This window comes from Cololabis saira, chromosome 9 (assembly GCF_033807715.1).
Source record: "Cololabis saira isolate AMF1-May2022 chromosome 9, fColSai1.1, whole genome shotgun sequence".
Classification (NCBI taxonomy): domain Eukaryota; kingdom Metazoa; phylum Chordata; class Actinopteri; order Beloniformes; family Belonidae; genus Cololabis; species Cololabis saira.
In genome coordinates, this window is record NC_084595.1 from 33,522,109 (window position 1) to 33,538,898 (window position 16,790).

Consider the following 16,790-nt stretch of genomic DNA (forward strand, 5'->3'; position numbering starts at 1 on the left):
CATTGTTATCTGCTGTATGAGCGTGCTACTTGGTGTAAACGGTTTGCTTTTGAGTTTCAATATCAGGCTTGCACATTCACAAGTGCACACTTCCACACACATGACAAATGTGGGGAAACAGTGATAAGAGTTGCATTGTGCTTGAAGACATTTGACTAGGATACTGCACACAGATGAGTGTCTCCCTGCGAGTCATTCCTACCATCTTGGGTCCTCTGATGCTGTAGTCCACCATTTGTGTCAGAAGAAATATGACCACAACTACTGCATTCTTACTTTATTTAAATTATAATACACATGCATTTACCTACTTTATAATCAGTCTAAGTCATCTTTCAATACTGTGCTCGGAAGCATCTAAACTAACGTTGGGTGCGTGATCAAGGAGGAGATATATTTACATGCTGAAAAAATTCCTAAAGGTGATCTTAATGCTTTGGACGAGCACTTTCTAGATGAATGTTTGAAGCCCATTTCATTCATGACTGGGTGGCTGGATTGCTTTATTGCTCTTTTGGCCTATTTATGTTCGACGAGAGGTTTATATGAAAGAGTTCTTTCAGTGAAATTGATCCCAAAAATCTCAAACCTAAATGCAAGTTGATGTATAAACTCATTGTCAGAACTCTTCCATAGCGGTAGCATCTGTGGTTTTGACCGTGTCTGATATATCATAAAGTCCATGTAGGTTTAGCATGAGAAGAGCCGTCATTACAGGTTCTCTGGTACATACTGAAGCTGACCTGTAACTCTGAAATTTGCATGGAAATTGTCGGCTCTTTTCGTTCTAACTCTACTACAATGATCTGTGTCACTGTGGCTCAAAGCTCTCATATTGCCTTTTTGTTTTGTTTTTGTAGATAAGTACTCTGTGTTGAGGGTGTAGCAGGCGAGGGGGAGAGAGCAATACAAAATGGCTTTTAAACATCTCCCCTTTCCAGGTATATAACGACTGTGTGAATGTCTCTCTGAGGACACAACACAGAGCGACCTGCTTAACAGTGTGTGCTGACTGACTGCCATGTCTTTTTTCTCGCTCAACCCCCACCCATCTGTCTCTCCAATTTACTTTTCTCTCCTCCACCCTACCATCCTTCAATCTGCTGGTTCTTGTCCGTCTCACATCCCCTCTCTGTCTTTGCCCGTCTGCTGTTGGTCTGCCTGTGCATCAATTTGGCTTTTTTTTTTTTCTCCGTCATCTACTCACTCGCCTCACATGCGCACAAACACAAACATATATATGAATGACTCCATATTTCTCTCCTTGTCGCCTCTTTTTCTCCGTCTTCCTCTTCCTCAAACCTTTTGCTCACACACAAACAAAAACGTGTACCTGCACGTCACACACCCACACCAGACGCAGGCAGATGGGCCATCTGCCAGGCAAGCTGCCGATCCGTGTCCTCACAGCTCAAATGAGCACCCTCTTGGCCTGGGCAGTCAGACCCAGAACCAGACCCCCAACACTGCCAACACCACTGCCCCCTCCGCCACCCGCTACCAGCCCCCAGCATGCTGCGATATTCCCTGCGCGCTGATTGTGCAGCACTCCTACGAACCCACCAACCCCTCCGAGCTCACCCCCAAAATGAGAATGACCACCTTTACCACCTCACCTCCGACGCCAAGGTTATACATTCAGTAGATTTACAAAAACTAACCAACAAAACAGATTAGTTAAAGACTTGAAGAATATCTATGAATAATAATTTATCAGGGAACATGATAGACATCGGAGAGTAGGTTTCAAAGTCGGATGTCCACATTATATCATGTCTGGAAGCAAAGTACCTCTTTAAAAAAAATGTAAAAAAGTGCAGTTACCTGGATTGTGGCCAGTTGACTAAAGGTGCAATACTGCCTTGCTGCCATTAGGGGGTGCTGTCTCTCCATGTCGAGGGAAGCGGAGAACCAGACAGTTCTGTGGTTCATTAGTTTTTCAAATGTTACATACAAAACCCTGCAACGAGATCTCACAGAGGAGTTTTTCAAAAATTGTATATTCCTGCTGAAATCAAAAACCCTTCAATGGTCAAAGCTTGAATTTTTCGTCCATTTGAATTTATAATATAGTTCATGGCCTTATAAAGCTTGATCATTTTTCTGGTTCATTTTATGTCCCAGTGGCAATCAGAATGGAAGGAAACATTACACCTTTCACAGTAACTTACTGTAACCGCAGTCAGGTGTTGGCACTTTAACCTTCCACTTCTTTCACCTCAGTCCACTTTGCTCACTCCTCAGTCTCCTTTCACAGGCAGCAGAATGACCGTTTGTGATCCATTCCTTTCGTTCACCCCCCCTTATCCCCTCCTCCAAACACTTGACGTATCTTTTGGTAGTTTTGCAAAAAACATTAGTAGCCCCCCGTCCTCTCCTTCCTCCCAGTGCCCCTGTTTTTTAGATGGTAACCAGGGGGAAGCCCTGCTGGTCCCCTCTGCCCGTGAGCTGCATACAGTAGACCCAGAGCCCCCTCCAGAACCCCCAGACACAAAGGACACGGTCAGTACATTTGTCTCTACCCCCAATAATGTCACTACCATCATCACAAACACCTTTTTGACTTTACCTAAAGGGTATCACTCTGAAATCTGAAATGGTGACCCGTGTGACACCCCTCTCTATACACCCCCCACCTTCCTCTGAGACTCTTCAGAAAAAAACTTACCTTAGCCTCCAGAAGCACATCGTTGCACATGTGTGGAGAAAGTGGAAACGTAAGCGTTTGGAAACTCTTACAGACACTTTCTCTCGTTTCCGCTGTTCACCTGAGCTCTCTCTGCTTTATATGCTCACCTCATTCATTGCAAACTGAGCTTCCCTGCACCACTGTCTACCAAGCAAAGCATGAAACAACTCTCACTTGCTGTTGCCACCCTTTAGTGGATAAGTTATTTATCTGTTAATTTAGTAGCACATTTTATTACTTGTAAAGTGTTATAAGTTTCATTTAACATATACTGCAAGTTAAGATAGAGCTTAAGTTAATGTATGCACCTTAAATTGCTAAAATTGTTAAGCTCGCTGAACCTTATTTAATCATCTGCTTTGTATGATGTAATGGATAAAGATGAAACTGTGAATTATGGAACAAATTCACTATAAAATGAGATCTTCAAGTAAATATAATTGCAATGTAGTTATAAGAACTAGAAACACGTGAATAAGTAAGAATATTGTTGAAAATGTACTCTCTCCATAAGATAAGTTGACTATATTAGTTCATGAATGGTAGTGTTTGCTAAAATAGGCTTAACACCCTGGAATCGCAGAGCACGCGGCTTGTTAGCGTTGTGTCTTCTGTGTTTATTCCTGATTATCTGCACTCCCTTAGATACCTTGTAGAAGTGTGTGTATGTTTCTTTCTGTCAATATCCTGACCACAGCTCAGAGTGTGCTTCTCTATCCCTCCCTCCATCTCCCCCCTCTTCTCATGTTGCTCTCCCCACTTCCTGACACAACCACGTCTTACTTGTGACCATCAATTATACGTTTTGTGTCATCAACATTTTCACCTTGAATGTTGCAATTATGTTGATCTTAATCTTTTTAATGGTGGAAAACTCACATTTGCATGTTACCTTGCCCGTAACATCCTTTCACCCTCCGCCTTGTCCAACACCTTTCAACCGTTTTTACCTCTTTATACTATTCTTTACGCTGGCCGGATGGATGACATCCCTTTTTGCTGACAACAAATACATCCCAAACATGTCTCTGCAAATACTCTGCTTTGTTTCCTTCGCTGTTCTCTCCATTTCCTGAACCTTCTATATGCACTACCCTTATACCTTGCTCCCTTTATTTCCCTTTCTTCCTATATCCAACATCTATCCCTCTTTTTGCCTCATCCTCTCCATACTCTCACCCTTCTTGTCCTGTTCTACTCTCCACCATGCATCCTCGAACACTTTCCATGGATCTTTATCGTACCCCGTTCCCATCTTTCCTCTGCTACACTTGTTTCCTCACCACATATTTTTCCATATCCTGTCCCTCCCATTAATGTTTCTTCTTTCCCGCCATTTACTACCGCTGCTCCTTCCTCTCCTCTCTTCTCCTTCCCTGCCCCTCCCCACTTGCAGGACGATAAGGAGATCGACTTGGAGCACCTACACCACCGGGTTAACAGCTTGTGCACCGAGGATGAAAGCCCCCACAAGCAATTCTCCACCTCTTCCGTCGATTTAACACCCCTTGACATGGATGCTCTGCCTGCTGCCCGCCAGGCACTCGAGCAGATCAGCGATTTCCGCAACACTCACATCACCACCACCACCTTCATCCCCGAGCAGATCCAGACCCTTAGCCGTAGTCTCTCTGCCAAAGCTGTCGCTGGATTTTCTACTGGTTTTGGTGGTGGTGGCCTCCAGGACCACCGGACTGGCGGGGTTGGCCCTTTCAGGCAGAGGGCCCCAAACGGCGGCTTCTTCCGAAGCCCCATTAAAACTATGTCCTCCATCCCCTACCAGCCTACAGGTCCAGGACCCAACTTTGGATATGGCAATGATCCAGACAGGGGCACCTCCATATGAGGAGTTGCTGTGGATACAGTTGGTTCAGGAGGAAGGGTAGAAGGAAAAGGAGGGGGTTAGAGTACATCATGGTGTGGTTGAACCAATGTTTTTTGGTTAGGTTGAAAAGTCAGAGAATAGAGATACGTGTACATAGCAATCCTTATGTTTTGAGTTTCTGCTTGGGTGATTCCAGGGGTGTCTATTTTGTACGTGGAGAAAAACGAAGGAGATGGAGTTCTGCTAGGGCATTTCTTCTCCTCCTGCCAATCACGCTGGTGAGGCGCAAAAAGGGAAAAGGGCAGGGGAGGGGCTTGATTCTTTGCTTTATTGTTGTTGTTCTTGTGATTGTTTGAGGAATTATTTTGGGAGATATTTCTGAAAGGGAAGATTTTTTTAATTATTGTTTCTGTTTTATGACGTGAAGACTCTTTCATGCAGTGGAAGAATGCTGAAATGACCGGACTCCTTTTACTCTCTGAAGCCTCTCTCAGAGGAGTTCAGTTTATACAAGTCCAACACCAAGAAGTACTATATTCTTGTTAACTCTGGAGCTTTCATTTACAGATGATTTGGTGGTCCCTTTAGCCATGAAGCAAACCACTAAGCAATGATGGGGCTGTAATTTGATGAAGACATAGACTAGACTGCTATGTTAGATATACAATATCTTCAGCTCTGCACCATGCGGCGGCCCCTTGTAGTGTTTGGAAAGGGCCGCATCTCAGTGAATATTGAAGACCATTTTTCTCCAATATAACTCTGCCTTTTCACTATTTGGGAGTCTATAACTTAGTTTTTCTTCTCTGGTGTTGTTATGCCAGTACCCAGGATTCTAGATGTGCAATCATCTTCAGGATGGTGTCCACACGGTGGTCTGGCCACACCTAAGACTTCGCAGCTGAGCACATGCTGACGCCTCCGTGGTGGGTCAGTCTGAAACCATCGAAATGCCATGACAGTACAACAGTCTCATCACTGTAGAGCCACCAGTTGGGTGCATCCAATCTTAAACTCCTTCTGCCATTTTGGTGCATCAACCTGAAACTGTTTTCACCATTTTGATGCACATCTAACTCTTTGTCAATCCCTCTGCACTGTACCAGTGCCCACAGAACTGTAAGTGATTGTATGTAGATCTTACCTTTTCTTTTCTCACCTGTATTGTGCTATCTGCTTTTCAAGTGGAGGTGGGATCCTCTAATCAGACTCTCAGAGGTACAGTCGAAGTGGACTATACAAGCAGAGATAATGAGAGAAAAAAAAACATAAAGATGAGCTGAAAGACTTCAAAAAGTTTATGCTTATTATATGTCTTTTATTGACTTTTGTTTTGAGAAAAAAAGAAAAAAAAAGATTTTAATGCGTGGAATGTGTTTTGGTCAGGAAGTACAAAAAAATGCCATTGTTCTGAACTGTCCATATGTTTTTTCTCTCAGCAAACTATGAAAATCTGCTAAACAAGTGCTGTAGTCTCTGGTGTTTTGGTCTCAACTCATTCAAACTTGGGCTTTTGATTTATGTCTGTTTTGCTTACTTTTAGTGCTCCCATCACCCACGTGTTTAACGGCTAAAATCTCCCTCTGCAATGCCATGTCATGTTCAGGTTCACTAATCACTTATCGGGTTCAAGTGGTGAAATGGAGTTGATTTTTTTGTTGAAGAGAAGCCAATGCAAAGGCACCTTCAGCACAAGCCTTATTTGCCATTTAGCTCGCTGTACCTTCCACTTAAATCCGAAACACGGCTGTGTGCTGGAGGTTTTTCAGAGCAGGATCGCTGTGCGTCATGGGAGTGTCTGGAAAAGTCGATGGCCATTGGGACCCAATGTCTGCCTTTTATGAGACGAATCCCACATGCACTTCTCATATTGCTCATCTTAAGGGTACTGTTTATATGACTTGTTGTTTTTTTGTTTGTTTTTTTTCTTTTAAGTGCCAATTTATTCAAAAAGGACCATGCTTTTCTGTGGTGGGGAATGGGACATTAGAGGCATTAAAAAGGAATATTTTGTGGATTAAAGGGGTGGGTTGGTAAAATGGAACCAAACTTTTTTCACTAACACTGTATTAATAATTGATAATGTTAGTTTCTTAGAGCAAGTTTGTTTCAGTTTGTCATCTTTAAGAACTAAAACTGCAAATCGTTGTACGTAGAGATCTCAGTCAAGCCAGTGTTTTGAGACGAGCATTCTTAGGAGTTCTTTTCTTATATTAGGCTACATAATGGCTATTGAATGACAAATAGGACACATGCATTTAAAAAGATTTATTTAGTATAAATGAAAGAGACCTTATAAAAATGTATATTTTACATGTTGATGTTATTTTTGTTTAACAAAAAGAAAAGACTATATCATATTGAGCTTTAGTGTTGAGTTGAGAGTTGAGCCGTCACATTACTGCCTTTGGTTTTCCCTGCCCTACCCACGGTAAACATAAACCCAAATGCACTAATTTTTGGTTTTCTCATGCCATCCTGAGTTCCTTTTCTTCTTATTATTATTATTATTCTTTTATTTTACATTGCTTTTTTTCTGGCTAAAATGAGGCAAGTTCACTAAAAAGAAAGCATGCACAGACTTGCTGTTTTGCTATCTGTTAACATTGTTAATTTCATACATAGAACTACAGGATTTACTTGATAATTTTCAAAAATGTATGATGTACAGTATTTAATATAGGCCTATTTTGTTGTATGTGTTGCATATTATTCAAAAACCGAACAAACCGGGGCCTCTGTTACAAGTGGCAAAGCTTTCTGTGTATAATTTGTCTAATAAACAGGTTTTCTACAGTGGGGATGGTACTTGTTGTCTTTGCTAATTCAGATAATCATTTCCATGCATTTAGGTGGTCAGTTTCACACTGCTTCCAGAATCCTGAAGAGGAAGATGTATAGAGCTGTAGATGATGGTGATGATGATTTCAGCTTTTATACTTAAATGTATACTTAAATTTTAACTAATGATCAAAAACAAGCTGCTTTGTGTCTGTACAACCAAAATTTGAATTGTTTAAAGAGAAATAGCATGATGCTGTAAAGTCTTATAATTGGGGAATGTTGCTTTCACTGCAATTACATATGGGGTTGTGCAGAACTTTGGGAAATGCTGATGAAAAATTATATCATGAATTATTCTATATGAACTTATCCCCAAAAGGCATGAAGTAAAGCCAGATTAGTTTCAGAACTTGACTGGTCTGTCAGTGCCATGGTTTGTTCACAGTGATGGTTTAAAAAAGCAAAAAAAAAAAAAGCCAGGTGATCTAATTTTATGCCAAACACAAAACAGGAAGCTACGAGAGAAAAGTGCTCAAAGGTAAGAAGATACTGTATATCACACTCTCCTCATGATGAATGTGAAGCTAAGCCGGTACAAGTGGGACCCGAGTCCACACAGCTCCTCTAAACTCGTGAAGTGAAACCACAACTTTGTACCTTTTAATGAACAAAGGTTTCGGCCGCCCAAAAGGGTATCGGCTTTTTGAAAAGAAATGACTCTGCAAATTCTGGAACCAAATGTCACATAAAAATGCTCAATGGCATTTGAGAGGATACTTTTGGTATGATTCTCATATTGCCCAAATGTCTTGGAAAATCGATCTCAAAATTCCTGGAAGTTCACAACAGGTCGACAATCCCACAAACTTAGAGGAATTTAATGCTTGATGAGCAAAACCCCCTAAATTATAACTGAAAAGGTTCTAGTATAAACTGCAGGAGCTGCACAATTCAGTTTTGGTTCTTAAAATAGATAATATATAACTCAACATTTTAAGTATTTCAAGTAATCTTGCTTGACTGAAATGTTTCACTTTAAATTCCATGTGTAATATGAAAGAGCCATCTCAAGCCTGATGGGAACTGTCCTTCACTCAAAAGGTAAGTATATTGACCTTTTTTTTTTTTTTTTAATCAAGAACACAGATAAAATTGAGATTAAGTCAGCACACAGGAGGTTTGTCAAGGACAAGCATAAATTGGATTTTTTTCCCACTATAAATGATTTTATTTAGTACATTTAAGAATGGGAAACTCAAGTTAAAGGAGATGTTGTTAAACATGGACGTCTTAAATGGTTTTAAGTGATCTAGATCATTTTTTCTGTGGAAAAGATTTTAACTGCAAGCATCAGGTAAGCTTTTGTGTCTCTTGCTTTGAGGGGGGTTCACTTCAAAGGCCTGCGTGCTGCTGTTAACAGCTGGATAGACCCCAGATACACCGCTGGGCTGAGAACTGCCGTGAAGTTCAATGAAGCATCACGTTGTAGTAGCAGAGTTCCACCAGATAGTGGCGCTGTGTAGCTCCCCCAAACTCCCAACAGCTCTCACGTCAATTCTGGGATTAATGTCGTTTGTGCATGGTGTGATCAAGATTAATGGCAGTCGTATAGTTCCAAAATAAAGGAATTATTATAAACTAGTGTATTTACCAGTTAGCATGACTGAGTGACGACTGACTTCAAGTTTGATCAGAGTGTATATTAAATTAAGTTGGCCTCATGTTTGCTAATGAAAGTTTGGATGTATTTGAAACTTTCCTGATGAATGTTTAGGACTCTGAAATAAAAACATTTTAATAAATTGTGCAGTAGGTCAAACCAATACATTACGCAACTTCCTAACAGCCCTAGATGTTAAACAATTGTGGATTTTGGTTTTATTCCATTGAATTTTCACAGTTTGTGGTATAAAATGTAGATGTCATGCATTTAAATACGTTCAATTTTCTTTCTTATAAAGAGGCCTGTAATTATGGTTAATGTAAAAAAACAAAAAAACTATTGACTGCAGGCAAAGTTAAAGTTCCACCTTCTGGCGAAAATAAGTTTCATATGAATTTGTGTTATCTCCATCAGTGGCTAAACTTAGGTCTTAATCTTGAGGTCACAGAGCTCATATCACTGTCAGGACTCCTCCAACCACCAGAAATGTTCCACCATCTTTCATGAAGCTTTTTTGACCTGAATTTTAAAGAACTTATGGAGAGCTAAAGTGGAACTTGGTTACAACCAGTAATTGATGAGCTTAAAACTTTCTATAGCACGCTTAGACCTCTTTAGATTGTTGATAGCTCTAACTGATGTGGCCAGAATCGATTTTAATTCCAATTAATGATTCCACTGGAATTATTCCAGGACAAACTGATTTATTTGTGACAGTTGTGTCATTGCTATATTACAAAGAATTCCAAATCCTAAACCTCATCAAATTATGCATCACAGTTACCAGTTTTCAGAGTAAGGTTTTGTTCATTGTCTCAAGGAGTGGGAAAATGTATGTTATTGCTGATATCATGAATGCCTAGAAATCATCATAACATATTAACTGTTGACAAGCGTGCTTCCAAAAGAAATTACAAAGGTAAAGGCAGAAATAATGCCTTATGCACTCACAGTTTATTCATTTTACTCTATTAACACATCATGGCATGGATGAAAGAATTTAAGTGCAATGCACAGTTGCAATCAGGAATGCCAGAATATGACCTTACAAAAAAACTTCAGGAATCTTAAATTTTAGAAAACTGTCTTTAGCTGGAATCAGCTTAGTGGACTCCCTGCAGTGTTTTGTCACAGACTCACACATATTCATCTATGGTACATGTATATGCTTTGGGGTTTTAATCAGCATCACAATGCTTCTAGATTCTCCTTTTAGTCTCAATATTGCTTGTGAGGTAATATGCTCAGAATTTTCTAAAATGATCCGTTTGTAAGTGAACTGTTTATCTAATCCAGTTAAAGTTTGAGATGTGCATGAAGCTCTCAGATTTGTATACATTAGGAAATCAGCAGGCCCAGATAACGAGTCAAACATTTTAAAGCTAGATGTGAATAGTTGAGCAGCATGGTGGCTTAGTGGTTAGCACTGTTGCCTCACAGCAAGAAGGTCCCCGGTTCGACTCCCAGGCCCGGCAGGGGCCTTTCTGTGTGGAGTTTGCATGTTCTCCCCGTGCTTGCGTGGGTTTTCTCCGGGTACTCCGGCTTCCTCCCACAGTCCAAAAACATGCAGGTTAGGTTAATTGATGATTCTAAATTTCCCGTAGGTGTGAGCGTGAGTGTGATTGTGAGCATGGTTTGTGTGTTTATATGTGGCCCTGTGATGGACTGGTGACCTGTCCAGGGTGTAACCCCTGCCTCTCACCTAAAATGAGCTGGGATAGGCTCCAGCAGACCCCCGTGACCCCGCAAGGGATAAAGCGGGTAAGATAATGAATGAATGAATGAAATGTTAATAGTTGCACTATACTCAGGTGTGATTTTTATATTTCTTATTCAAAGGAAATTTCTTCTGTATGGATGTTTGCCTTCATTCTTCCCCTGTTCAAAGAGGGGAACCCTGCAGTCTTAATACAGGCTCATCTCCAAGTTTTCTGTACAAGATCTTGTATCCCCTGGAATCACTTTTGGATTACAGCAGTGTTCTTCAACTCAGGTCTACGGGTCCCACTGTTCTGCATGTTTTATTGCGCTTTTCCACTGGTACCTTAGATGCCGCTCTGCACTAACACACCTGGCTCAGATCAGTGGGTCATTGACAGACCTTGTTTGATGACTAGCTGGATCCAATCAGGTGTGTTTAAAGCAGTGAAGCATCTAAAACATGCAGAACAGTGGATCCTGAGGACCAGGGCTAAAAACGGATTGCAGGGATGTTATTTACTGTACATGCATCTTTGCAACATAAACTTGCACTAATGTAACAACCCATTGAGTTTCAGAAGTTGTCTACGTTCCAAAGAATGAATCTAAATACCCAAAATAATAGAAATAAAATGTTTTGTAAACTTTGTGAGTTAACTATAACAATACTATAACTATAACTTCAAATAAAGGCTATTTGCTGGTCTTTTAGGGAAACTTCAACTCTCAGCTGAGGATAGAGGAGTAAAGCTTTGACAAGATGCCTTTATAGTCTGAAATTGCTCATACATGAGTCCAAGCTTCAATGTATAACCCATGGAAAACTTTAAAAAAAAAAAAAAAAAAAAACACGGAACACTGACAAAAAACTAAACCAGATCTGGCTTCATATGTGTGATATTATTGCTCCGTTGTGAAAGCCCTGCCCGGGTCCTCTCTGCACTCTCGTGGCCGTCGTGCAGCGGTCTCCAGGGAGACGGGAATGAGAGCGGGCAGCATGCAGACTCCTCTTGCGTTGGGATGGGAGCCCGCCCCGTCCCCGAGAACTGCCCCCCCCAGGCGTGACCAATGGAACATAGAGTCTCCATTGTGGCTGCGACACTTTAATAATCGCCAGCTACAATATCCAACCTGTCGGTAGCTTCAGGAGCCCAGCCCGGTCCGTTGGACGGGGGGCTTGTAGGTGGGAAGAGGGGGCGAACGCTCGGCGCCAGACCTTCGGCCCTCCAGTGGTCCCCACGATGCATACATGAATAAAAGATAGAAAAGAGCGAGCACGCCTTATCTCTGAAAGTTGTGCGTTTGAATTTATATCTGTAGCCATGATTGACAGAATACGACCCCCTGTTGCGTTTGATCTTCCTGCCTAAACACTGAGATACTGTATTTAACATGAAACCGGGGGTCTGTTCATCTGCTACCATAGCAATTAGTCCAAACAGTCAATTTCCTCCTAGTAATTAACCTATTGTTCAATTGGCCAAACGTTTGCATGTCAGTGGCTGCTTTGAAAAGCAGACTGCAGGTGCTTCCACAAATAGTGATCATTTGTTTCGTTTATTTATTTATTTATTGTTTTTAACTTGTAAGATCGGTTGTATTGGCTTGCATATTAAAGATAAGATAAGATAATCCTTTATTTCTCCCTCAATGGGGAAACTCACATTGTTCAGCAGCAGTACACTTAACACATGCAGGGGAGGGTTAAAAAAAAGTTATATATATATATATATATAAACTTTTATATATATATATATATATATATATATATATATATATATATATATATATATATATATATATATATATATATATATATATATATATAAGTACGGAATATATACAGTATATACAGTATATTGCAATGGACATAAAGTAGCCTAGTAAAAGACAAAAACAGTGCAAAAAAGCAGAATGTGTGTGGTGTGTGATATATGATCATGATGATGTTATATGATAATGATAATATAATGATGTTTGCGTAAGTAAGCGTGCCCACGTGTGGGTTAAGTGTTTAGTTTTTTGTTTTGGTTTTGTTTGGGTTTTTTCCCCCCTCTCCTCACTAAAGTGCGCGCCACTTCCAGCTCGTGTCAGTAAGAAACAGTGTCGAGCGCGACACCCCTGCTCATGTTTCCGTTCCCTGGGAAGCCCTTTTCTTACCGACAGGGCGTTCCGTGAGCCGGATCAAAAGGTTTTCCAGTTGCTACAAAAGAAAAATGGAAACTGGAGATGATCTGAGGATGAATGAATTGACTATGAAAGCGCGAGTCCCAGGAACCGCTTTTTTTTCTTTTTTTTCTGCTGGCCTGTGGTCCAACTGAATTTAGTCCAAAGACTTCACCCTAAAGTTTGTTTTATCTCTACAATATTTGCGCCACCATTAAGGAATAAATAAAAAGTTATGGCGCCTACTCATTTAAAACATTATGGGGGCCTATACAGGAGCATGGAGCCACTTTAATCAGATTAGGAAATCATCTTAAACTGTTTTCTGTTTGTGGTTTGTGCTGCTGCAACTTGTACAAAACAATAAATATCTAACAGGGACCAATTAAACCTTTAAAACCTTCAGTTTCCTTCCCCCTTCCTTCCCCCTGTCTGAGCCGCAGTTAAAGGCTGATTTATGGTTCCGCGTTACACCAACGTAGAGCCTACGCCGTAAGGTACGCGGCGACGCGCACTGTAAGTGCGCGTACCTACGCGTCGATTTAACGCAGGACCATAATTCAGGCTTTACGCGCATCTTGCGCCGTCCACGCTCCTCACCTACAGCCGTCGTCACGTGCACGTGTGTCCAGTGGAAGCCCCCCCTCACACTCACACACTCTCACACACACACACGCACCCCACCCCGCGTTAAACACTCCTTGAGTCGTACCGTTATCGTAAATAGTCCTGGTAGAGGAGTCATAATCAGCTCTCTCGGGCTTAACCGAGGCCTCTGATTGGCCGTGAGCACGCGACCAGCGCGAGGACGGGGGCTCCCGGGCGCGTGCCGCTTTTTAAACCGACGCAGCGCCTTGAGACACCAAAGAAGGAGTCCCGCACGCGACACCGACATCCCTGACGGTGCGACGCCACACAAAGCAAGAGAGTGCCTGACTATACGTTTTTTTTTTGTTTTTTTTTTTAATTTTCAAATAAAGTTAAAAAATCATTAGTTTGCAAAACATGGATATCTTGAGTGTGGAAGAGTGGGGCAAAGGCGCGCTGCAGCAGAGCTGCGGCTGCAGCCCTGCAGGAGCGGCGGTGCAGAGGGAGAGAGCCGAGCAGCAGCTGGAAATGTCCCGCTACGAGTCTGGACTCTCGCTCGTGGAGGGCGGAGACCCACGCGCCTGGCCGGCTCCGGCCTCCGGCACCTGCGCGGCACACGCACACTCCCCGGAGCACCTGCGGCACTCGCCGTGCCCGAGCACCGGCTCCTGCCACGGTGAGAGCTCCTGGATTAACTCATACATTCTCTTAGTTTTCTCCTTCTTTCTTTACGTTTAGAGTTTATTTGAAGATTATTGTGGACTTGACCATCAACTAAATTGAGTTACAAGTGAACTGTCTTATAATTAACCTAATTAGACCTGGAGAACGCATGTGGATATCACACGTTTTGTTATGTCATATTATAGTAATATTTACTTGGGCTCAAAGCAGCTAGAAAACTAATGCACCAGGTTTTTTTTTTTTTTTTTTTTTTGAGGTTAAGAAAAAAAAAAACTTCTTCTAACTTTGTCTGTTTGACTTTTTCAGAGAGTGTCTCCCCGGGCTCCTCCTGCCATCCCAGCCCCTCCAGCCAGAGGAAAGCTGCCAAGAGCGCCTCCTCTTCCTCGCTCAAAGTGCGGGATCTGTGTCGTCTGAGCGCCTCCCTGCTGGGCTCCGAGGACGAGGCGAGGCAGAGAGCCCCGTCCAGCAGGCCGGCCAACGGGGTGCAGAAGCAGAGGCGGGTGGCCGCCAACGCCCGGGAGAGGAGGCGCATGCACGGCCTCAACCACGCGTTCGACGAGCTGCGCAGCGTCATCCCGGCCTTTGACAACGACAAGAAGCTCTCCAAATATGAAACTTTGCAGATGGCGCAGATTTACATCAACGCGCTGGCCGACCTCCTCGAAGGTCCGGTTTCTTCCAGCAGCAGCAGCAGCAGCAACGCTGGCAGCTCCGATAATGACAACAATTCGCCAAAGTGTGAGCTCATGCTTTCCTCCGCCGGGGGTTATGACGGGGACCAGGACGGGGCTTCCCCGCCTCTGGCCAGCTGCAGGACAGCGCAGCCCGGGTCGGCCGGCAGCTTACCTGGCAGCTTACCTGGCCACATGGGCGGCATGACCTTCCATGCATCCTTCGAGGAGAGCAGTTTCTCCGCCAGAGTGGAAGAGGTGATGCGCTCCCCGTCTCCTTCGTCCTCCTCGCGATCAGGCGCGTCGCAGTTCGCGGGTGGGAGGAGGAAGGAGTCCCCCAGAAGTGATGGAGAGTTCTCCCCGCACTCCCACTTCAGTGACTCGGATGAAATAGCGATGGAGCTTCATTCAAGTGAAGAAGATGATCTGTCAGAACTCAAGCGCCCCAGCCGCCACCATCACACCGTCTCTTTCTGAACGATTATAATTAAGAAATTATAACATAGACTATATGGTTCACTACAGCCTAGCCTATACAACAAAATAAGCCTATATCCACAAACTGTGTCAATCTATAGTCTTGCATTTTTAGGAAGAACGGGATTTGATACTTAAAAAAAAGAAATCATGTTTTTTTTTTCTCAACTTGTTGCATTTTTAATTTTCACCTGCGAAAAGCCCGATCTGGTTCTGCCACTAAATATTGCTACATCCTATAATAATCCGTTTCCATGGAGACGTGGCTGGAAGTCCCCTCTGCCATGTCGCGCATCGCACTGCCATGGGCATTTTCCACGTCACTCCGACCAAAATACTGTCTTCCATAAAAGGCTAACTTTATGGATAATTGCTTAACTATGTGAAATTGTAAAGACATTTTTTTTGCTATCTGAGCTTTGTTGATTTTTATGTTTTTAATTGATCATTTTGTTTGTCTAATGTATTTCATTTAACAACTTCAAAAGTTCATGATATGCACTTTAAGATATGTCCATGGGCCAGAGGCTTCAGATTTGCGTTTTTGTTCCCCAAACCATAAACAATGTAGTTTTGCTTTGTTTGCTCATAGGCTATAGTACCGCCAACTTCATACAAATAGCCTAATTAATGTAGCCATCATTGCTGCCTTCGTTTTATTTATTTGTCATTTGTATCACCTGATGAGCTCGTGTGTTTTTTTTTTCTTTCACTGGTTGAGAATATTTGATGTATGTAATGTATTTATTGCAGATGTTCATTTGTTTGGCTTTTTATAACTCCGTACTCCAAACTGCTTGGGGAAAAGCATTTGTTTTTGCCATTCTTTGTTATTTGCATTTGTTTTTGGGAATAAAAAAAATAGATGAACATGTATCTGTCTCTGTCGATTATTCTAAATCATTGATTGATTTTATCACCTATTTTTGTTATATCCCAATGATAATAATAATAATAATAATAATAATTAATATGAATATGAATCAAAATAATAAATGCTAAAACAATGTGTTAGGGCTATATCACAACAGAATTATAGTTTTGAACCTATGAACAAAAGGAGCAACAAAGACCAAACCTTATTAGGTTACCTAATTTAAAAATAGGTAAAATGTCATGAATGTACGTCATAATCTTCTAAATAAAACAACTTTAACGTAACCAATAGGCCTACAGTGCAGAATTGTCCCGTTGAAGTAAGTGCTTCTTAACACTACGTGATCAATTTTCGTTTTATTAAACTTGCTTTACGCATCTTATATAAGTTCATTTATGTAATGTAACAGCTCTGACTACTCGTGCATGTGCCATCCTAGAGGAAAGTCCGTGGCCTGCTAAGCTTTTGTTTTCTTCTTTTTCTTTACAGTCAATGAAGGTGTGTGTGTGTGTGTGTGTGTGTGTGTGTGTGTGTGTGTGTGTGTGTGTGTGTGTGTGTGTGTGTGTGTGTGTGTGTGTGTGTGTGTGTGTGTGTGTGTGTGTGTGTGTGTGTGTGTGTGTGTGTCTAACTTTTTCCTCCTTGAACTCATGCCATGTCGTCCATGT

The 16,790-nt window shown here is 41.9% G+C and overlaps 2 protein-coding genes across 4 annotated transcripts in view; both read left to right on the forward strand.

The window, feature by feature from the left end:
- grid2 (glutamate receptor, ionotropic, delta 2) overlaps positions 1-7,294 on the forward strand; it is a 658,916-nt gene extending 651,622 nt beyond the window's left edge. The window contains exons 16-17 of one of the 3 annotated variants that reach the window (XR_009783115.1): positions 1,358-2,502; positions 4,086-4,206. Coding sequence is in view for 2 of the 3 variants with exons in the window: in XM_061729310.1 (XP_061585294.1) it covers positions 4,086-4,535 (450 nt within the window). In the remaining variant the exon portion in view is untranslated. Of the gene's footprint in view, positions 1-1,357; positions 2,503-4,085 lie in introns of all 3 variants that reach the window. The other 2 variants (XM_061729311.1, XM_061729310.1) reach the window with 2 other exon arrangements.
- A 6,497-nt stretch (positions 7,295-13,791) lies between these two features.
- atoh1a (atonal bHLH transcription factor 1a) lies at positions 13,792-15,901 on the forward strand. Its single transcript, XM_061730027.1, has 2 exons — positions 13,792-14,092; positions 14,407-15,901. The coding sequence occupies exons 1-2, from the start codon at positions 13,834-13,836 to the stop codon at positions 15,246-15,248; spliced, it is 1,101 nt and encodes a 366-aa protein (XP_061586011.1). The 5' UTR covers positions 13,792-13,833; the 3' UTR covers positions 15,249-15,901.
- Positions 15,902-16,790: the final 889 nt, after the last annotated feature.